General features: G+C 45.7%; 1 protein-coding gene across 1 annotated transcript in view; it reads right to left on the bottom strand.

Moving 5' to 3' along the window:
- The window catches only part of LOC144753772 (dehydrogenase/reductase SDR family member 4-like), a 184210-nt gene that overhangs the window by 88794 nt on the left and 71306 nt on the right, over window positions 1–24110 (bottom strand). The window contains exons 3-5 of the mRNA XM_078641348.1: window positions 16129–16306; window positions 14415–14516; window positions 13776–13846 (exon numbers count right to left, since the gene is read on the bottom strand). Of these exons, the coding sequence (XP_078497474.1) occupies window positions 13776–13846; window positions 14415–14516; window positions 16129–16306 (351 nt within the window). The remainder of the gene's footprint in view (window positions 1–13775; window positions 13847–14414; window positions 14517–16128; window positions 16307–24110) is intronic.

The following is a 24110-nucleotide window of genomic DNA, read 5'->3' on the forward strand; positions in this document are numbered from 1 at the left end:
TGTTGTGGGCGTTGTTATCTAGTCGGTCTTTGAATTCGGCTTTCCTGGCAGACCGGATTAGTTGGTGGTGGATGCGGGTGGCGTTTTTGAAGGCGTCTCTGGTGCTGGTGTTTGGGTCTTTTTTCCAGGCCTTCTCGAGGGAGCGACAGAGTTTTTTCGATTTCTTAAGATCATCGTTGAACCAGGAGGCGTTTTTGCTGCCTAGTTTGATTTGACGTTTTTTCAACGGTGCTAGGATGTCGGCGCTGTTGGATAGCCATTGGGTGAGGTTAATGGCTGCTTGGTCGGGGTTTGAGGAGTGGGCGGGGGGGTTTAGAAGAAGCGATGAGGAGATCTGGTCGATGGTGATTTTGTTCCAGTTTCTTCGCAGGGTGGGTTGAGGATGGTTGTGGATTGTGGTCTTATTGTAGATAAAGTGAACGCAGCTGTGGTCCGTCCAATGAAGAGCTGTGGTGTGACTGAATGAGACATGTTTGCTGGAGGTGAAGATAGGGTCTAGTGTGTGACCTGCAATGTGGGTGGGGGTAGTGACAAGTTGTTTGAGTCCGAGGTTGGCGAGATTGTCCAGAAGGGTGGTGGCGCTACTGTCATTGCTCTTTTCCAGATGAAAATTGAGGTCTCCCAAAAGAATGTAGTCCTCGGAGGGGAGGGCGTGTGGGGTGATAAAGTCAGTGATGTCGTCACTGAATTGTGCACGGGGTCCTGGAGGCCGGTAGAGGAGGGTGCCTCTGAGTGTGGTCTTGGGGTCGGTGTGGATCTGGAAGTGGAGGTGTTCGGCGCTGGCAAGGTTGACGTCTGAGCTGGTTGAGATGCGGATGGAGTTCTTATGGACGATAGCGATGCCTCCTCCTGTTTGCTTGATGCGGTCCTTACGGATGATCTTGTATCCTTCCGGGATGGCAATGGTGATGTCTGGGGCTGAGGAGGCATTCATCCATGTTTCTGTTAGGAAGGCGACGTCCGGTGAGATGGTGTCTAGTAGATTCCATAGGTCGGTGGCGTGTCTGTGGACCGAGCGGGTGTTGAGCAGGATGCATTTTAGGTGGTTGGTGTCAGGTCTCTGTTTGGTGTTGGTGGATGAGGAGTTGATTTTGGTGCCGTAGAACTTGCAGGAGTTGCAAGAGAAGGGTCCATGGGTGAGTCCAGGAGCGGCTTGGACGCAGTTGGGGGAACGGCCGGGGTTAAGGGCTAGGAGGGTGGTGGCATCGTAAGTGATGCGAGTGGGCTGGGCATTGCGGGAACCAGGGGGTCTGGCGCTGGGCGCGGTCCAGGCGCGGACGGGCGTAGACGGGCTTACCTTTGGCGCACCTTCGGCGTGACCGCTGCGCGTGATCGCTGCGCGCAGTTGCATCTGTCATATATGGGAGGGGGAGGGGCGAGGCAGGTTCAGCTGGGAGGCGGGCGCGGGGTGGAGCTACGGCCAAGTAGGCACAACAAACAACAACAAAATGGCTGCAGGAGGGGGCGAGATGAAACTGGGTGAGCCTGGGGGTAAACAGAGGCACAATCGTGATACAGTACTACAATGCTCTTAGCCACTAATGCGCAGCCTTACCAGCGCACTACCGATAAGATAACAATCAAGGAATCACAATGCAGCAATTACACACGTTAGGATGGGAGCGAGCAGTGCAGGCTATGGCAGTAATGCGGGGGAAGGTCGCGCTGGGATTGAGCCTCTAGGCGCTACGATACCACAGGTCAGCAAGCAGCAATCAGGCGCTATATTTCTTCAAAGCCAGCAAGCCTTGGGAGCGTGGTGGGAGCGACCTCTTCTGCAGCAGGTTAGGAGAGTCACAGACTGGCAGCCTTCAATGATGCGCAGTTGTATCGCCTGCTCATTGTCAAACTTGTCAAACTCCACTTTTCCAATTTTCACAGTCGTGTTGCGAAGTTCGCTGACACGCTGTGTTGAAGGTGTATCTCTCAAAGTTAATGTTCTGCTGTGGGTCAAATTTTGCTGTGAGGCACTCTATCGCCCCGTTGTATGTCGCTGTTTGATCACTGGCAAATGTTATAAAACATAACGTGTATTTGTAAAGCACGCGTTCACCACTACGGGTATCTTGGCGCTGAATAACAGATGTTTGTTGTTACCCAACTCAATGGTACTCATTTTATCGACCTCAGGTGGATGAAAGGCTGAGTGGACCCACCGGAATTTAAACCTGTGACCATGAGGTCGAACACAAGCCCCTGCAGTAGACGCATTAGTCCACTGAGCCACCAGACCTGGTTATGAGCAGGTCCTCCACTTCATCCCCTGCGAGATTCAGAAAGAGGTCCAGCTGTTTGATGTCTACAATGTCCGTGGCGCGCATGCAACGCTCAAATTGCCGAATCCACCTTTCCCACCTGATGCCAGCTTGTGGTTCCAATAGGCTGAATTGCAAAGGTCTTCGAAATATTGCTTGTTGACTCTTTGTGTCACTTTCTGCGTCAACCATTTTTTTTTCCTGGCGTGCAGCTCCTGTGCAGGCCTTTTTTTCTGTAATTGCTTTCTTTCTACAGTGACAGTGGCACTTCCGACTCTATTTACTGTCACTTTTACTGTCACTTTTACCTTCACAGTTTACGTTCACTTTTCCTTTAATTTGTTGTCTCTTTCCTTTTTAATTACACCTTTGTGTTTATATATTGTCTGCTACACCTTAATCTTGCCTCCTGGCCTTGAATTCCACTTTTTTTCACTCTTTTTCGCTTCTGCCTGACTTCAAAAATGCCTCCCGGCCTTCCTCTTCTTCTATTCGCCTGCACTGCCTGTCCTTAAGATGGTAGCCGGATCTCGCGAGACCGAGATCTCGGGTGCCTGACCTTCTAAAATGGCAGCCGGGTCTTCCTGGATGCTGATTGGCTGCTCCTGCTTGACCCCAAAATTGCTGCTGTGTTCACCAAGATTTGCCTTCAAATCTATACGCGAAGCGGGCTCTTCGTGATGCCGCGGGCGGCAGGGACACAGTCGGGTGCACCGCTGAAGGGCGCGCAATCCTCCCACACGCTCCTGCACAGCTTGTGAAAGGTGCATGCTTGCGTGAGTTGCTGCTATCTATTTAAGCGTGGAGCGCTTGCAAAATCTATTTTAGATTTAGAGACCGTTTTTATCTAGCATTCCAAATTTCGTTATTTTGGTTTTAACATTTCCATAATTTGGCCCACATTCCTGCACTATAAATTGTGCCCTCACCGCATTTGTGCGGAGTCTGCTGTCCTTGCTTGATGCCCTTGTGCTGCCTTTGCGTGGCGCTTGGCCGCCATCTTGGGGGTGGTGTTTGTTGACTGTGCCTTCTGCTTGAGTGCTCTAGCGCTTGACAGGACTCCAGGTGAGCCGGTATTTAAGACGAGCACTCTGGTCGCTCGTTCTTGTGAAAGGTGCATGCTTGCGTGAGTTGCTGCTATCTATTTAAGCGTGGAGCGCTTGCAAAATCTATTTTAGATTTAGAGACCGTTTTTATCTAGCATTCCAAATTTCGTTATTTTGGTTTTAACATTTCCATAATTTGGCCCACATTCCTGCACTATAAATTGTGCCCTCACCGCATTTGTGCGGAGTCTGCTGTCCTTGCTTGATGCCCTTGTGCTGCCTTCGCGTGGCGCTTGGCCGCCATCTTGGGGGTGGTGTTTGTTGACTGTGCCTTCTGCTTGAGCGCTCTAGCGCTTGACAGGACTCCAGGTGAGCCGGTATTTAAGACGAGCACTCTGGTCGCTCGTTCTTGTGAAAGGTGCATGCTTGCGTGAGTTGCTGCTATCTATTTAAGCGTGGAGCGCTTGCAAAATCTATTTTAGATTTAGAGACCGTTTTTATCTAGCATTCCAAATTTCGTTATTTTGGTTTTAACATTTCCATAATTTGGCCCACATTCCTGCACTATAAATTGTGCCCTCACCGCATTTGTGCGGAGTCTGCTGTCCTTGCTTGATGCCCTTGTGCTGCCTTCGCGTGGCGCTTGGCCGCCATCTTGGGGGTGGTGTTTCTTGACTGTGCCTTCTGCTTGAGCCCTCTAGCGCTTGACAGGACTCCAGGTGAGCCGGTATTTAAAGCTCGCACGGGCCGCGCAGCGGTGACGCGCAGCGGTAGCGCCTGACTCTCGCCTGAGTCAAGCCAGAGTCTGCCCGTCTGCGCCCGTCAGCGCTAAGGAAGTGCGGGGTGCGGCAGATCTTTCATCTTCGTCATGGCTTCTTCCATCATCAGGTATGGTAGAGCAGAATTATTGGCCTTACGTGAACAAATTTCTATCTGTCCTCTACCGCCTGTAGCGCCGCTAAGGGGCCCTTATCGGTGCACCTGCTGCTGTTGGCGCTTGCCTCCCCCTTCCCTCGTCCGTTCCTTACAATTTTCATCCCGGCAGATTAACGTGTCGGGGGTGAATACTGTCAGTATATACAGCCTAAATGTCAGATCTCTGGTCAAACATCAGGCGGAGATCTTTGATATTGTTACCAATGACTCCCCGGATGTGTTTTTCATGACCGAGACATGGCTACAAGATGCTGACACTGCGATTCTAAACCTTGCCTTCCCCCCTGACTATACCGTGGCCACTCTCAACCGCGGCTCGAGAGGTGGTGGTATTGCTATGGCTGTGAAACGCCGCTTTCCTTGCGAATGGAAAGAATTAAAACTTCCGGGCTGCGAATGTGCCCGTTTTAGAATTTCTCTTTCCCACTGCTACAGCCTCTCAGGTCTCCTAATATATCCGCCTCCGGGCTGCGATGCGGCCTTTAGGGCCGCTCTCCCGGACGTCATTAGTATAGAAGCTCTTGGCTGTGCAAATTTTAATGTGGTAGGTGACCTCAACCTGCACTTTGACTGCTCTTCCCAACCCTCCATTAAGAGCTGCCTAGCAGATCTAGAAGCCTTGCAGCTCCTACAGAGAGTGTCGTCCCCCACCCATTCTGGCGGGCACATATTGGACCCGTTCTTCACCTCTTTAGAGGACATTACTATATGCCCACCTGTCCAGCTGACATGGACAGACAATATGCTGGTGAAGGCAGTTATTCCCGTGGTAGATTCTCTTTTCGTGGCACAGAATAAAACCTCTCTTTCTCGCCAGTGGAGTAAATTAAAACTAGAAGACTTCTACCTTATTCTAGAAAAGACACCCCTACCTCCTCTCACTGATGCTGATTGTGGGTATGACTCATTCTGCAATTGGATTGGCACGGCCTTGGACTCTCTTATTCCCCTTGTACGTTCCAAGTGCCGGACCAAGGCCCATAGCCCGTGGTACGATGAGACCTTGTCGTCTCTCAAGAGAGAGTGCAGGCAAGCAGAAAGGCGATGGAGGAAAGCCTATGACCCCGCGCTCAAAACCTGCTACCTTACTCTATCCAAGGCATATCATAGAGCGATCTGTCGAACACGTGCCGCATATTATGCGCAGGAGTTTCGGAACAGCCCTAACCCCTCTAAACTAATCTTCAAGGTCCTAAAGGACCTTACAACTAAGAGGGCTTCTGCGGCAGAAATTTGCACAGACTCTCACTGCGAGAGTCTGGCCCTGTTCTTTGTTCAAAAGGTGCAAGTAATCTATCGCACCTTTCCAACAATTCTGCACCGCTCGGACTCAATCGATTGTCCAAAGATCAATGATATGACCTTGGATATGTTGTCCCCTCTATCTGAGGAGGGTTTTGATTTACTGAGCCAAAAAATTAAATCTGGCTCCCCTGCAGACCCCCTCAAACCGGACCTGTTTAAAAACATGCAGGCCACCTGTCGTTCACCCTTGTTGGCCCTTATTAACATGTCACTAGGATCAGGGATTGTGCCCACCAAGCGGTAGTTACACCCATCCTAAAAAAGCCTACCCTAGATCCTATAAAACCTGAGAACTATCGACCCATCTCACTGCTGCCGTGGGCTGCTAAAGTCACCGAAGCCCACGTGAATGGGATCCTGGCCGACCATCTTGCTAAAGCTAGCATCTTGGATCCCACGCAAAATGGCTTTCGTGCAGGCCACAGCACGGAGACTGCCTTGTTATACATGGTAGAACATCTGCGCTCCGTGCTAGACACCGGACAAACAGCGGCACTCCTGTTGTTAGATCTGAGTGCCGCCTTTGATACGGTGTCCCACGAAATCCTGCTGCGGCGGTTAGAGGAAGCTGGGGTCAGGGGTCTGGCACTAGGATGGTTCCGCTCCTTCCTCTCCAATAGATCTTTTCAGGTTGCGATACCACCCGGTAAATCCACCTCTCACCCGCTCACCCTGGGGGTCCCACAGGGATCATCTCTGAGCCCCACTCTTTTCAATCTCTATGTGAGACCGCTGGCTGCGGTAGTCAAACGCTGGGGCATGACAATGGTGTCCTATGCGGATGACACGCAGCTGGCGGTCACACTAAGTGGGGACTCAGCCATGGACGCCCTCAACTTCTGTGAGGGGCTTCGTGCGGTGGCCAATTGGATGAGTCAGAACTGTCTCCAATTGAACACAAAGAAAACAGAGGTGATGGTGGTTGGGAAGCAACCTGGATGGTGGAATGACAACTGGTGGCCCCCCGAGCTGGGAATGATCCCTTCTCCTGCTATGGAGTTAAAAAACCTCGGGGTCTGGCTGGACCCTACACTTAGCTTTACTTGCCAGACTAAGAGGGTGGCGGCCTCCTGTTTTGGCATCATCAGGGGTATCAGGCCGGTGCTTAAATTCTTCGATGCCCCCACTAGACAGCTTGTGGTCCAGGCCTCTGTACTATCCAGGATAGATTATGCCAGTGCTTTGCTAGCAGGCACGAACAAGGCTGAACTTCTGCGGCTACAACGAGTGCAGAATGCCGCCGCAAGAGCGATATTTGGGTTGCCCAAATGTTGCTCAGCGTATAGAGCATTGCAAACACTCCATTGGTTGCCTGTTGCTCGGCGGATTGAGTTTAAGGTGCTCTGCCTGGCTTTTAAAATTTTGAAGGGCACGGCTCCACCTATTCTGATGAACCTTTTGACCCCATATGTCCCCGCTCGCTCTTTGAGATCGATGGGCCAGAAGTTGGCTGTTGTTCCTCGCTTTTTGCTGAGCAGGATTGGAGGCCGCTCCTTCCGAGTAGTAGCCGCCAAGCTTTGGAACGCTCTCCCTAATGAAATCCGTGCTCTGGAAGATTTATCCCGGTTCAGACGTGTCATCAAAACTTTTCTTTTTAATAAAACGAACTAATTCTGCTGCATTCTGTGATGTTGTGTATACCTTTCTCGGTGCCAGGACGCCCCTTTGCTGGGGCAGCTGTGCGCGGTATAAAAACCATTAACATAACATAACATAACAGAGACGAGTTAACCGCTTGCCTTCAGGCAGGTGAGGGGGGCCTCTCACTGCGTTTTCGCTGCGGATGGGTGGGTTCCAGCACTGATGCTTCACTCCTCGGCGCTCGGACCAGGGTGGGCTCCTGGCTCCATTTCCTGCAACCGGGTGGGCTCCGGACGTCGCAGCTGTTCTTCTTCTGTAGTTTCCGGCTGCAGGCGGACCAGGGTGGGCTCCTGGCTCCATTTCTGAGTCTCGAGGGACCACGGTGCACGCGTTTGGTGGCACTTTGATATCCCACCTTGCTCGTCGCCAGTTGCCGTGTTCTCCTTCGCCAGGAACCACACAGGAGTCAGGTAAGGGTTGCTTTATTTGTTGTTGTTGCTTCCCTGCCCACATGCACGTCTGTCCTCATCCCCTACCCGCTGGTACTGCCATGTCCACACTCTAACTGAAGTAGTGTCCAGTTCCCTTCCTGCCCTGTGGTCCGGTGCAGGGTCCTAGTGCCCTTCACCCAAAGCCACTACAAATAATTTACACATGCTGCAAACCAGTAGTCCTCAAGAAACGCAAGGCAGCACACTGTTACCTAATAAAATACTAAATCTGCTATGAAGCATGCCCATGATATACATGATTTAATTTTCTCTGTATTGATATTTTCTGTTGTCAATATATATAACACATGAAAAGCATATAAACAGTATTAAGTGTCCGTGTCATACTAATAGAGTAGACAACATTCCACTGTCGGCTTTGGTGCCCCCCCATGGAGTTGACACAGCATGTAAAGTGACTTATTATTGCAAGAAGAGTCTCTCAAAACATCCCACCCACCTGGAAAACCTCCACGTGAACCCATTAGCTTTATACCATACATTTGGGGAAGTGACAGTGTAGACATAAAAAGAAAGGCATGAAACACTATCAAATCTAACCAGTGGTGAAAGAGCTGTAGTTGAGCCAGCGTGTGGGTTCTGGCACATCAGAGATGGTGTACAGACTGAAAGGTGCATCCCCTAGGGTGGCTGGTCATCTGATTTGGGGGCTGTGGCCATAAGGAGTGGTATACAGTCAGGCGTTCTTTTGGGCCTGTGTGCGCCACAAGCCAGTTACGAGTAGACATGTAGGTCAGCTATGGTTTATTTTACCAGATCCTACCATCATTCCCACATCTCCTGTGTCTTGGATGATCACCAGTTCATCCCTATCTGGCCTTAGCCATGGCAGTGGTGACTTTAGGAATTTAGAGGTGGACCTGTGGGCTTTAGTCTGTGGCATAACTCCAGCAAACAAATTTGTGGTGAAGCTAAACCCTCTCTTATCGTCCATCATATCAGTCCGTCAGTGACATCTGCCCACCACTAATGACCAAGCAGGACCAAACCATATTGTAGAATTCAGTGTCAGTTTGTTGCATCTAGGACATATCAGAGGTGTCTCGGATTACATGGCCTGTAAGCGTACAGGTGTTGTGTATGTTATGTGGATATAGGTCACTGGATACGCTTGAGGCGGGTTTTAACTGACATGCATCACACCTGTTGCAGAGCTCCAAGCCACTCAGAATCAGTGAGGGGCTCGCCCAGATAACCCTCCTGTTTTTCTTTCAGAGAGGAAATAGATTTGCACCTGACGTTTTGTATGGACCTATAAGCGAGTTTTATAAAATGTCGGCAATTGCCCAGCACGCATATTGTTTGCATCAGAGCATTTGTCTGTGGCTCCATCCCATCACCCCTCCATATTTATGTGATCAGTCTCATTAAGCAGGCTGGGTGGAAAACTGTCTGGGAAGAAAACAGAAAACCACAAAACGGACTGATCTCTGCAGTGTGCATCCCGAATCATACGAGTCTCCCAATGTCTGCAGTCGCACGCGTGACCAAGACGATCTATCTGTTCTATTTGCCAAATGGGAAAACCATGAAAGCACCCACAGGGAGACCTCAGGATCATAAGAAAGCACACCGGGCAGCCAAAGTTGGTAGTGTTGCCAGGCATGTGAATTTGTTAAAATGTTTTGTTACGGAGAGGTGTAGTGCAGCGGCCAGGGCACCTGACTTCAGAGCAATTCCTTTAAATTCATTGAACTCAGTATCAAGACATCACTCAATGGTTAATACAAAATTCTCCCTTGCTATTGCCAATAAGCTGATCAGAGGATTTCACTAAACATTTCTTAGCCCTCGTTTCTGAGCTATTCCTTACACCAAAGCACCTCCTCATTGCCAGTGATTTCATTATCTGGTTAGAGGATAATTCCTTGACCATGAAAGCCATGTCCACAAGCTCCTTACATCAAAGATCACTGTTCAGCTTGGCATTCAGGTCAACTGACCACTAATCTCATGCGTATGGTCGAAGCACAAAGCCCTCAACTTCAAATTTGTTTTCTTTACATACATGAGACGAAAACACGAATAAACTATTCTGTTCTGCTCAGTAAAGAAAAAGCTAGCTCATTATTTAAATCCACCTTAGTACTTTTCTAACATTACCTTGGCTGCTTAAAATGCTAGCAAGAGTTTATTTTGTAACAAGCTGATATTTTAAAGATCGTAGGTAAAACATCACATAGTCGATGAGGAAATTACATCAGAGGGTGGGCGGAGCATTTTTATTGAGTATTTTGGGTGCTTTGGGAGGTTTAGGGTGATGGGGGACGAACTCAGGAGAGCAACTGTTGACGCCTACTATGAGTAGCAGGGTGGAGTATGAAGTGCATCGTGGGATTTGGAGGCAGAGACCGGGACAAGAAGGAGAGCAGGGATTGGGTTACGTAATGTGAGAGGGCTAATGTGGAACAGGTGAATGGGAGGGGAGGAGACAACCGATTGGAAAAAGGTCAAAAGTCAGAGGGTTGAAGATCAGGGCGATACCGGCAGAATAGTGAAGACGGCGGGAAGATGTTTGCACTTTTTGATTGAAAGGTATGGTCTTAGGAGCAGGATTATTCAATGGGGAATAGTATGTTGCTTTTTGCTAAACATCATGGGTTTGTTAGGAAGGTGGGGCAGGACAATGTTGAACTCGTACCTGTCTAAGAGAATAAAGGGGAGAAGGGTAGAAAGCAGGGGTATTCATTTAAAATGGCAACAACAAGTTGCATTTCTTAGCGGGAAAAAGTTGATATGGGGAGTTAGCAATAACGGTATGTGTAATGATTAATGAATGGCACTGGGACATGCACAGAGTCTAACTGATGTGTTTTGCATTTATAGAATTTAACCCCTGACAAAGAGCCAAAGTTTAGGCTCAAAATGCATTGGGTGTATAAGAACGACGTTTGTGGATTAACTTATGCACACTGTCATGGTGCAGGAGAAGGCCTGGGTAGGCATTCCTGCTCCATTAAGAATATAGTGAAGGTGTAAGCGTCCCTTTTGTGACATGGAAAAACTTGAAGAAATGATTAATATTGGATTACATTTGCAAAATAAAACAACTGGAAAACATGATGAAGTTCGTCGCATTTTAGTATGCAAGTAAACTAAGGCTGTGCACCTGGATGGGGGTGGAGTTCCGCTCCCAACTTTCTTGTTCCTAAAATGCCAGCAAGCCACACAGTCGAAAAATATGTTACCATACAAAAATGTCTCTAGGTGGAGTCCAAAATCAACATGGTACTTATGCCCCAAGTCTGATACCACTGCTTGCCTCAGAGATGTTTTCACTACATACCACAATGCCATATATGTATCCAAGAAGTATGCCTTCACTGATCGGGTGACACAAGACACACGCCAAAGAGACCTATTTAAAGGAGTTCAAAAATGAATCTCTCCTCAATGGACTGTGAAAGCCATACCACACACTTAGGACTTATGCAAATAACTGGGTTACTTTTTCATGGATAATGGGTAACAAATCACAGCCCGCATTGCCCTCACATACTTTTCTTCAAGCACCTCTGAAATTCCTTTCTACATCCACCTCTATCACTGTATTTCAGCAACATGATAAGTGCTTTGCATTCAATCCCTCTGACTCCCAGGAAATCCTAATCCTACTGCAATCACTAACACTAAGCAGGAACTCAAGGGACCCATATCATTCTGTAATTGTTGAAACAATTTTACCGATATCTGATTTCTGTAACAGCTCCTTAAATAAAGAATGGAGAAGTCCTACCTCTCCGAACACCACTAACTGGTATCGCTACTCTTCATAAAAGCTTCTGTAGACACTGCTAATCCCAGCAACTATAGTACTAGATTCCAATGCTGGATTCCATTAGATCTCCAACATAATGGGAAAGGTGGTCGCTGCCCAAATTCAAGCCTATTTAGAGAAAAACTCACTCATTGATTCCCGCCCATGTCTGGTTTGCGAACTAGGCAATGAACAGGGTGTATATTACTCACAGCTTGAGACAATATCTTAGAAAGAAATTAATATAATGAATGGACCTGCTCGTGCTCCAGCCGCATTCAACACGGTAGATCATACAATCCTTCTACACAGACAACAATTTGTGGAATTGTATCAGTGATAGCTCTTAGCTGGTTCAAATCTTTAATTTCAAATCGCAGCCTAAAAATCAACATTTGGAAATCTCTACTCCTAATCAACTGCTAGTAGCATAGAAATCACAACAATAAAACGATGGTATATACATTGACTCGTGAATGACGCCCGTTCGTGGAGGGGGAAAATCCAGGGACCAAGACGGGAGTTGGCAAGGTTTTAGACTTAGATTTAAGGTGGCAGCGAGTCGTAGTGGTCAGGATTCTGAGCTTGGTCGACAGCTATCCATTTGGGAGAGATCCGTTGAGGAAGAAGTCTTTGAGCTGCCTTTTGAATTTTAAGAAGTAGGGGGTAGTCCTGATAGGATGGGATCGCGTTCCATATTCTGGGCGCATTTCTTGTGAAGGATCAAGATAGGGTTTCTCTTTGCGAGTTTTCAGAGGAATGAGGAGTAAAGTGTTTGTGCTCCTAAGGGACCCTGTTTGACCTGCCTTCTTGAGTTTGGATGCGAGGTATGCAGGTTTTCCAGTGTGCAGGGCTTTGTGCGTGAGACAGGCAGTTTTGAAATTGGCATGTATTTCGATTGGGAGCCATATTAGGTCTCTGAGAGCCGGGGAGATATGTTTGTATTTCTGGATTTCGGTGACCATTCTGGCTGCCGCATTCAGAGTTGATCTGAGGGGAGCAAGGTGGGATTTTGCTGTTCCTTTGAGTGTTGCGTTCCCGTAGTTTAGTCTGGACAGCACTAGGGATTGAGTGACTTGTTTGAGGTCGTTGGGAGGGATGAAGGGTTTTATTTTATTGAGAAGTTCTAGTTTTAGGAAGGCGCTCTTTGCCGTGATCTTGATGTGTTTCTTCATGTCAAATTTTGGGTCCAGAGTAATTCCCAGCGACTTTACGGAATTGGCCAGGGTGAAGGTGCATTCGAGAGCATCAATGACTTCTAGCCATTCTGTTATTTGGGGGTTCTGCTCCTTGTTGGAAATGAGGAGGATTTAGTTTAGTTGAGCAGTTGAGCATGTTGGTAGTAACAACGTCGAAATCTATAAGAGTGTCCAAACGAATTGTGGCCATGTTCAATAACCTTCGAGCTATAGAAACCTGGACGGGCTACAGCAGATCCAATCTGAATATCTCAAAAAACATTCAAGTCCCCCAAATCCTGTTAAGCAAACGGACATACTTTGCATCCCCAATGCCTCTTTTTTTGCCATAATATCCCCAAAAAGACTAAAGAAAGAAACTCGAGCTCCCTCTGGGATGTGGACTTAATCCTTGTTTCATAGATTGGAGCAAACTCATCTTTTTTACAACAAAAGCTACTAAAAACGCTTCCATGCACAAAACCCGAATAATTCCCTTTAGTTATAGAAGCACTGGTTGAATCAGAAACAGTTGACGGCAATGCCCTTTAGATGGTCTTCCAGCAATTCAGATCAAGAGACTACAAAAAACCCAACCTGTGACGGGCGCCTCGTATTGCAATATGAAAAGTGCCAAACTGTGGCAAACCAACTAAAAAGACCCTGCAGGCTCCCAGTACAGGAGAGCAACAACTTCAATATTTTCTGCCTTACCTACATTGAAGGATTCGCTCTCACATAAATCCAAGCCAAGATAATATAAAGACACCACCCTGCTCACCCTGCACACTTCACAAGAGAAAACGTTGTATCTAGATACAAGCATCTGTGGTATAAGATTTGCAACCCTGGCACCCCGCCGAGGTACAACTCTTCCTTTATAGGTCTGCCTTTCTACCTCCCTCATAATATTCAGGAGCAAACTCAGAACACACCTTCCCAGCTTTATGACTAATGGGGTCTCACGATAATTGTAACAATGTACGTTTCACTGTTGTACTGTATTCTACTCTACTTTCTTTTCAATATGCAGTTCTCTCCACATTTGCGGATTTGTCCTTTACTCGTGCATCTAATAGGTATTATTAAATTATTGTTCACATTCTTCTTGGCTTCATATGTGTAACTGCTCTACTTCCTCTCACACGACTAGCGGCAATTACATTGTCAAATAAATAAACATAAACAATGCCATCTCTTCTTACCCGCGCTTCTGCATGTGAGGAACCGATAGCTTCGCCATCAAGAACATCGACTTCACGTTCACTTCAAAAACCTGCAGAAATCCAAAGAACGGAAAGATTGATGAAGGAAAACAGAGGAGCAGAAAGTGTAAATACTTCGGGGGTTTGAGATATGCTCATACAGTGACATTTAATGGTCGTGGAGGCAAATCTTGATAAAGTAAAACAATCGCGATGTAGCCAAAACCAAGTATAGTTATTCAAGTTACTCCTGTTGCTCTGCATTGCGAATGTTTTTGAACCAATATAGTGATGGAGTCTTTTGATGCTATTGAAGGGACAGAGTGCCAACAACTCAAATGGGGCAGACCTATTAAGGGATTTTGCTTCTCTCTAAACGCGAGACGACCTGGTTGCTTGTGTAAAGCAAGAAAAATATTATTTCAGGCTTCAGCGCCTTCCTTCTTGAGAGGAACAGTCAAGTACTGCTAGTCCTGTTGTTCAAGGCTAGAAGTGCTGCTGAATTAACATAGTAACTGTGGAATGGACAGCCAAGTATTGCTCTTACAGTCTACCGCTGACTGGTGTGGAATTGAATTCCACTGTGTCTGCCCTCCATCACATGCCATTAATTATCTTCCCTAGAGAGCATAGCCTTACCTTGTCCCATATTTCAGATGTTGAATCCATGACATTTCCAAAGAAGGGACTGACTGAGGCATTGGAAATCATGTAGTCTATTCCACCTTGCCACTGCAGAGCCTGCACACAAAGAGAGCATTCAAATAGTAAGAAATACAATAAAGGCATTCACATTATGGTTTAAAGTTTTTAGGGCAGTATCTGCTGGTCAGTAATGTCAGGTATGAATAAATTAGGGATTGATTTTCTAAGTTGTACTCTAATTCTATGTCAGGTCCGTAGGCGAGGATTCCTTTTAACTTCACTGTATTCTCCCACAGCAGTTTGCGTTAGATGCCAGCAGTAACATACGACATATCCCTTTACACACACGGAGACAATTTAATTTAGAAATAAGTAACCAGTCACAGTCCAGCACCAGCTATGAAACATCCAAATGACTATCCTTCCCCCTGTCTTTGCTGCTCTAGCACCAGTTAAGTGCACCTTCCCTTTTTCACCAATGTATTGAGACTGATAATGTAATTCTTCAGGGCGAGGTGGGTAAGATGGATTGTCTCCCTCAACAATATATTGATAATGGATCAGTTTCCCTTTCGGCTCACCCACCAATTGAAAATGGTGCTATCCCTTCTTCAGAACTTGGTATTCATTATCAACGTGGACAAATAGGAATTGCGCCAACACGAAAAGCCCAATGCATTTTGTTTTACAGAGAACGCCCCTGAAGAAGGGACATCAGTCCGAAACGCGTTGGGCTTCGTTTTGTGCTTCTTGTTTATTCTATGATGGAATGATATTGTTTTAGCATTGTTTGTTAGAATCTTGACCGTATTAATATTCAATATTGATTTACATGTAATGTTCATTTCCAAAATTACAAAAGATTTTTTATGATCTAAATTCCAAGAATCCTGATTAAATATTTCTGAGAGAAATGTATTGAAAGTCATGCTTTCATGTGTCATGTGATGTATATCATTTTTGGTTGTGCGCACTTATGTCCAGCAGGCAGTTTGACTGCATGCCGTTATTTTGCTTAATAGTACTGAAACATTCCTACACAAGAGCTCGGGAATGTTTTATTTTGCACCCCATTCTTTTCCACTGCGTGATTTTCTGCAGGTCACATCTGCTGAAAATCATTCAGGGAAAAAAGGGTGGCAAAAGGCAAAACATGCAAATTCTGGTATGATAAATACAGAATCTGAAAGTCATGCCTCATTTCCAGACCCTAAACTCAGGATAGGAGGTATTTATTGCACCCAACTACCTCACCCCAGAGGTGTTTCCAGTGCTTTCCAAGCTTTAAAAATCTGAGGTTAAAGAAATAATAAAATCGAGAAGGCTAGTTCCTGTGGGGTTCATTAATCTGGGGTGTGCTGCCATTCCATTACGGCATCAGATATGTGTTCCGCCATAGTCCTGCCGAGAACACTAAGCAGGGGCTTTGATGGAGCTACTCTAATGAATTGGACCAACAAAGAGTTTTGTGAACTCTACTCCTATGCCTCCATGCTAGTGCTAGATGCTTCACATATGGGAATCGTGTGTTACAGGATAGGGGGGTTGATCCTTCTAGAAAAACTTAAGGGCTAAGAGAAGAATAGGAGGATATAACTATGGGATTTTTGCTCTCAGGCCCCTTCGGAGAGTGGTGCTATGCTTCTGAATGGCCACCAGATATGTAGAAAGGGCTCAGATGTGCAAGGGCTGTGTGGGTATCACTTACTGTGTTTATCAGCCTCTGTTGGTCTTCCTCTTTCCCCACATGGCATACAACACCAGACACGCTCAGGTTCTCAGCCTTTAGCTCCTCCACGGCCTGGTCCACGTTCCCCTTCTTACGGCTGCTCACCACCACATGTGCACCATCCTGAGCTAGCCGCCGGGCAATTTCCAAACCGATCCTGACAGAAGCCAAATAGGTATCGTAAAGAAAAAAACCTACGACAGATCTTTTTCCAGAGCCACCCCTAAAGTCTGGAATTCGCTCCCTCTGAACATTAGAAGCATCCCAGCAATCTTCAAGAGAGAAGCAAAGATCTTTTGAACAAGCAAATTCGTACCATAATCAACGGCGTAGGAACTACATAGAGGCCTGATAGGTAATATGTCGACTAGACTGCCTTGAGTGAAATCAGATCCCTCTGGAGTGATCGCATTAAATATTCTAGTAGAACCGGTGGCCTAGCAGGGAGTTAGTTTTCTAGTGATCTGACAGATGCTTATGACACAATATGAATCTAATATGTATAGCAACAGACCTTTACAACTATTTTGAGTGAACTTAGCATGATCATTCTGATTTTCATTTGGTCAATGCGCTATAAAAATATGGAACTATTTCTCTCATGTTTGTACTGGTTACTCGCTTTCTTTATGTTTTCGATGCCTCTTTACACTGTTGTCACAACTATTGATACTATATAACTTGTAAAGCGCTCTGATACCAGCTGGATCTTGTTCGTGCTATAGAAAACACAGAATAAATCAATAAATAAATAAACTACATGCCGAACTAAAAAGGAATCAGGGGTAATACCCCGGTCATCGTCTGTAATGTCTCTGGGTTGCAGGTTGCAGTTGCCTTCCTCTTGTCTTTGAGCTGTCCGCACTCCCAATTATATTTTACTCCTATCCATTCATACAAACAGAGTTGCAGGAAGTTGATCTCATTTAACCGGACTTCCAGGAGTAAATAATGAAAATATGGCAAATAAACAGCAAAACAGTAAAGGCTATTTGTGTGGGACCAATTATTAAAGAGTCATGAGAAATGGCTCATAAACAAGATGCAGGTTGTAACAAGCCTGTCAAGCTGCTCTGTTTAACTACTAAGGGCGTTATAAATTACATAATAATAATAATCACCATAATGAATTGTTTCACCAGAATACATACAAACAGAAGGCCTCTTCTCATCGTTTGTTTTCCTAGTTTAGCTCACCCTGGTCTGATAAGGTGAAGTCTCCTGACCATATTGCAGGTAGGATTTCTGGAGAAAACTATGAGGCTTCTCACCGCCCTTGTGTACTTCTCTCTCCTCATTTTAGAGGACATTCCACTGAGAGAAATACTCATATGCCTGTTACAACCTGAGGTCCAGAATCCCTCCTTTTAAGCTATCAATCTTCTCTTTGTGTGATAGGGTAATGTGACCTCGGCCACAAAGCAAGGGTTGCACAGAGATATTTTGGGCATCTTTAGAATGACCGCCTCCGTTGATTCCACGGCGTGCATCAAAGCTTTAAAGCTGTAACCCCCTCCCAAAGGACTTTGCTCCCCACTCTCTCTCACAACCTCACGTTGCAAGCAGAGTCATCCTTATTGATTGTGTGGGCCAAGGGCAAGCGTTTGTGTGGGGTAACAACGTTTACAACACATGCTTTAGATCGCTTTCCATTACAACGTAGTCATTGCAACGACTGCGTTGTTACAATGCGAACCATTACATCGCAAGTCGTTACAACGGCTTGCTGTAGGGGGCAGAAGGTGTTGGATTTGCAATCCAACACCTTCCCTGCTGTTGCACAAACTGCAGTAGGAATTGTGAATTATACTATTCCTAAGTGCAGCACACACCCTACAGCAAGTCGTTGTAACGACTTGCAATGTAATAGTTCGCGTTGTAACAACACAGTTGTTGCAACGACCGCATTGTAATGGCATGCGATCTAAAGCATTCGTTGTAAAGAGATATATTTGTTTGTGTGCCTCTTATTCGGAAAGACCCCTGGCCCAAACCTTACCCACTCCCACTAGACCTTCTGCCTTCCAAACCCAGTAAGCTGATGTAGTACACTTGGCATCCTGAAAATGTGTTTGACACATACAAACTCTTTAACGTATGTCATACATTTTATGAAAAGTGACTTTATAAAACATTGTTGAGAAGTCTTTATTATATCTGTAAATCCCCTGTTGTCCATAACTGCAGGATATTTGTATTCTGTGATATAAAAATTCAGAAGATAAGATATGTGGATTTAAAATTAACAATTGAGACTGATATTCGAACGTCTATGGCTTCTGCCATATAACTGCATTGACTAGCATTGCAGGCCTAATTCCAATTCCAGGTAGACCTGAACTTTCAGATGGAACTACAACATCCCATTTTATATGATATCCATTATTTCAGGCCTGTGATAGCTGTGGAAACCCTTTGCTGGGAAGGAGAGAAAGAGAGTTGACTTTTAGCAGCATGAACTGTCAGACACAAAGCATTGCTCCGACACACAAACAAACACATCGAAACTCTCCAAGAGCTGAGTTCAGGTTCCATCCTGCAGCAGGGTTAAACAATGGTATCATGCAGCAGAAAAATTGATGACCAATAATTTGTCCATCCTCTCAGCTGCAGAGATTTATAACCTCTGTCAATGGCTGCTTATGGAGAAACAAAATCCATCACATTCAAGTAGAATTGCATGTAAATGACTTCGGTTATTTTCGTTTCTTGTGAATCCATTCACCGTGAGCCTGAAAAGGTCTGAGACACACACAGTCTGTGAGAAGAGCTGCGCCTGACAGTGAGTGTATTTTTCTGCACGCAGCTTTAATAGTCCTATTTTAGGTAATTTAACCTGCTCCCGTGTTTTTTGTCTTCAGGTTTCCCTAGTTGCAGGAATAACAGGCTTATCATGGATTGCTCTTTTTTTTTTATAACAAAGTTTATTGAGTTTAAAGGTACGTGGCAGGCAATGCCCAAAGCATACCTCACAGATACCTTTCGAGTAGGACAGTACGTACCTGTTTCTTTTACCCAACAGGCTAGCCTGTGAATCTGCAGGCCAAAAAAATAAAACCCACATCTTGGCACAGGTTATTGCACATTTCACTGAACAAGACATGTCTAAGTGTGTACATGAAGATGATAGAACAGCACAACTACAGTACATAGGAGTCGGGGAGAAGTACCGCCCGAGTTTCAGGGGGGTCCAATGATGGTGGTGAGGTAAGTCTATGCCCCTTTATGTCGCCCAGCAAGACCACATTTTCTTCTGTTTTTGTGGGCAGCCACGGGCCTGAAAGACTGCAACTTCTGCCCCCATACATCTGTCCATTGCCACCCTCCATCCGCCGATTGTTGGCGGAGATATGTCCTTCCACCGTTGGGCAATGTCCCTCTTGGAAAGTGTGAGGCCCAGGAACAAGAGGTGTTGTTTGTAGCAATTACCACCAATCTCCTCTGTGCTATGGAGCCAGAATAGTTTGGGGTTCAGTGGGAGGCTCCACAAGAGAACACAGCCCAGACAAGCCACAACTTTCCACCAGACGGCTGCAGTGCCCCACAGCTCCAAACCGTGTGAAAAAAGGTTCCCTCATCTTTCCCGCATCTAAGACACATAGGGGACTGAATGTACTGATAGAGAATCATGATATTCCGAAATTTTCGTAGGGGTGCATTATAATCACCGATGGTCGGGATCCGCATATTTAGAGGAGCATATAAACGAGTAGTCATTAGAGGTGCAGTACTAAAACCAGCATATGTTAACAAGAGTAGAAATGTAATCATGTTATTCATGCAGAGTAACGTAATGTTAATTGAAAACGTGTTTTAGAAGATGCCTAATGAACTAGTTCATGTGTAAAGTAATGTATTAAATGTAAACGTGCATTATATTCAAGTCTGCACATGTAGTTTGTTTATTGTGTATGTAAAAATAACAAAGCAATGCTTATAACTTGATCTAGAAATGTGTGTATAACGTGTAAAGGCCTAGTTGATTCTCTATGCTTTCCAATGAGAAGGCCTGTCTGAAATTCCCTATGTTAGCTGAACATTGTAGGCCTGAAGTGTATTTTTCCTTAGGAAAGGGTTCTCAGCAGAAAGAAGGTAGAGAGTGAATTTTGTGTTCTAGCAGGTGCATGGCACTCGTTAGGCAGAATGACTCTTTGTTTAGGAGCTAGGACGGTTGGAGAAGCTGATATGGGAGTGAACAGGAATGCAGATACAATACTTTCAGTGGAGAAGGTGCCTGGGACCCACGCACATCCAAACGACTGGTGGAAGAAGTCAGAGTTTCAGTGGAAAAATACACCAGGAAGACCTTCCTAAGGGGTGTGAACAGGGCCTGTTTTACTGTTTTGTGATTTTGTATTAGGGAAAGTGACAGAGGGAGGAGAGACAAGTCAGAGGAGAGGGGTACTGAGAGGAGAAGTAAAACAGGGGTAGGAGCATCTTAGAACAAGCTCTGTAGCTTCGGCTACCCACTTATGCAAGTGAGTGAACTTCTAAGGAAGTCCTCACTACTGACACCTTTTTACTCTCTTGCCTGCATACTATGTTAAATAGGGATGTCACCTTAGTGATAGTGCAGGGACAGACTAACTTTTCCTTTCTAGGTTAATGAGTTCCAAGATATAGATCGGAATTGAAGTGGTGTGCTTAATGCTTCTAGAGTTAACGATCCTTTTGATTTTGAGCCGAAAGAGACTTATGTTTGTATTAGTGCCCATCTATTTCCTTAACCTCCTATTGAGGTGTTTGTATATTCAGTTATTTTTGGCTTTTTAATAAATTCTCAAAATGTATTTTGTAGTCAGTGGTCCTTTGAATTAAAATGTATTGAACATTGGATAAGATACCAATGTAAAGATATCTCTCCTTTACACTTCTTAGCAGGAAAAAAGGCCCAAACAGATAAGATGAGAATTGGGTTCCATCAGTTGGTAACAGGGAGGAGTGTTTGCTCTGGAGTAAGAGGGGATCTAGATTAGGATAAGAGATTCCCATGCCCATGGAGTTTTATTTGATGGTTGCTCAGTGGCTCGTCAGCGGAGGACGAAGGCGTTGGATGGAAATGGATGGAGAGTAGCGGTGCGGCCGAAGCAGCAGTTCTTGAGAGAGTGAGTATAAACAGGGTTATGCATTGTTAGATTGCGGTGTTGATTCGACGGTGAGATGTCTTGCGGAGTTGGTGTGAGTGTTGAGTGATTGTGAGATCAGGCTGTGAGTGCGCGCAGCCCGGAAAAATCTTAAGCTCGACGAGTAGCTTAAGTGATTGTGGTGTAGAAGACACCCAGAGTAATTGTAGACCATTGATTGGGGAGTCGTGAGACGTCATCGGCTACCCGGACCGAGATAGGAGGTGCGAATGTGTGAGTGCGTGAGTAACCAACGCTGGTCGTAGGTTGCTGTATGTGGAACATCAAGCGTTTGGAACCTATCAGCTGAGGTGATTGTCTGGTCAGACGGGCGGTTACCAGATTGAGGTGACAATTACAGGAGACTGTGGACGAACAGTCAGAGAATCAACTTGTTTGGGACAAACGGTTATTTCAGCGAAGGAAAGGGACGTGTGAGAGAGTGCAAGTAACCTGTAAAAGAGGGGAAGTGCTGCGAGCGGGAAAAATGTGACATCAGAAGGTGCCGCGCTGTGATAGGTCGGTTGGTGTGGAGCCGCGCTGGTATTGCTGGATTGTCATCAGGAGGAAAAGTGATTTCATCATGAAAAGTTTTAAAGTTTTAAGAAATATGTGGAGAGGGGATAAAAAGGTGGTTACTCGAGGAGGAGAAGAAGCTCAGCCCGAGGATACCCCAACTCATTATATGGCTACCAATTTAGGGTTGCATACCATACTATGGCTTGAGATTTGGTATAAAATGACAGAAGGAAATGAAGAATGAACTTTTCCTCATTATGGTACCTTTAGATTGGAAGTGTTGTATTGATTGGAATCAATTATGGCTTATTTGCGACCTTTGCCTAGACCAACACAGTTTAAAGTGTTACATGCATGGAGTAGGGCAGCCCATGAGAAAAAGAGAGAGCGAAAAAAGGAAAGAGTAAAAAGGTCAGTTAGGGTATTCCAAGATGCAAGATGGGACGCACTGGAGAAAAGGTGGAGAGTACAGGCAATTGAGGGGGCTAAGTTGTTCCCATTGCGAGAAAAGACAGAAGATGCACAAAAGGAAAATGTAGAGGAAAGTGATAGTGAGACTAATGACAGCTTGATAGGTTACTATCGGAGAGGCCGCCTCCATATAATCCAGCATTGGAAGAAGGAAAAGCAGCACAGACAGAGAGAATGGGCAAAACACAGGTTCCATCTAGTGTAGGAATAGCTGGGAAGATATCAACTGGAGGGTTGGGAACACCGACCCCAGTGAGCACGGAAGCTGAGGGAGTTGCAGATGTTTGGAAGTTGTCAGATGCTCTTACAGTACCGGTTACCATTGGTCCCATAGTGTCGGTGTATACCCCAGAGCAGGTGAGAGATGGGAGTTTGCTGCAGTCAGTAGTGGGAGAGAGAACTAGCTCAGGAGGAATTGGTACAGTGAGCGGGATAGTTCGATTGTCAAGGTCTATAAAATCAAGTACGCCATTGCCAGCCACCGAAGACTCTTTAAGAGGACAGATGGAGATGAGGACATCGAGGCCAAGAACTCTTGCAGAGTCCAGATCAGACTTAAGGATATGGGGGCCACCTGTGAGGGGTAGAAATGGAAGGATGGCAGGGAATGGGGACTACGGAAGCGAAGGGAGCAGACCAGTGTTTGGGGATGCAGCGAAAGGGAATAGATGCAAAGAACAGAGTGGCGGAAGCAAAGAATTTAGTGGTACATCAAGACAAGTTCTCTGAAAATGGCTTTAAGGGTAAAGATGTTAGATGTAGTCAGGCTGAAAGCAGAGGTGGATGAGATAATAGAGGGAAATTTGCCTCTTGAGAGAGTGGAACATTACGAACCAGATGAATTGATGTTCATAGCAAAGGATGTGACTCGCAAAGCAAGGTGGGCAGATGGGAAACTGTCCGACTTAGCGAAGAGGTACAAAGTAGATTTGTCCAAAACAAAGATGTTACAAGGGGGTCATAGACTATAGTACAGTGATCAGGAACTGGAAGAGAAGAGGGTCATTGGATTAAAGACTCATATTCGGGGGCTGGTTGTAGGGATACATGCATGGAAAATGCTTGATAAGTGGGAAGAAAAATGGTCCAAAAAGAAGAGTGCTCAAAAGACCGTAGGAGAGACACCACGTCCAGGAGGGGGAATGCAGGGAGTAGAAAATTACCCATTGAGAGAGGTTGCGAGTGGAGGATATGTGCATGTACCTTGCAGTAGAGGTTACTTAGCAGCATTCACAAATGATTTCCCTAAGTTGAGGGAGAAGCCAGTTGAGTGGTATAAGCAACTTGATCGCTATGTCAAGATTTCAAAGGTGTCGTGGATTGATTTGAATAAGCTGTTTGACATTGTGGTTCCGAGTGGGGTGTGGGCAGCATGTAAAGTTGCTATTGATTCGCCTACATCCAAACCAGATAGGGATTCTGTTACGAATGGTCCCTCGCCCATAGTCGTGAAGAAATTCGAACAGGTGATCACTTGGTTGAAATCCAAGGTAGCGCCCCAAGATATCGATTAGGTCAAGATAAATCGAACAGTTCAGGAACCCAAGGAGACGGTACACAAGTATTATGAGAGACTGTTGCAGGTCTTTAAACAGTATAGTGGGCTTCATACATTGGATCCTAAAGACATGGGACAGTTTGTTTCAAATGTTGTCTTGTGCGTGAGACCGGAGATTAGCCTCATGATTCAGCAGCATTTGATCTGCTGGAAGAACAAGCCAGTGGATGACAATTCGAGATATGCTAGATATTGCTGTGAGGAGGTGGACTCAAGATTCAAGATTCAAAGGTACTTTATTCGGTTAAAAGCAAAGAATAACCATAAAAGTAGCATGAAAAGGTACAATT

Source organism: Lissotriton helveticus, chromosome 5_1, assembly GCF_964261635.1.
Source record: "Lissotriton helveticus chromosome 5_1, aLisHel1.1, whole genome shotgun sequence".
Classification (NCBI taxonomy): domain Eukaryota; kingdom Metazoa; phylum Chordata; class Amphibia; order Caudata; family Salamandridae; genus Lissotriton; species Lissotriton helveticus.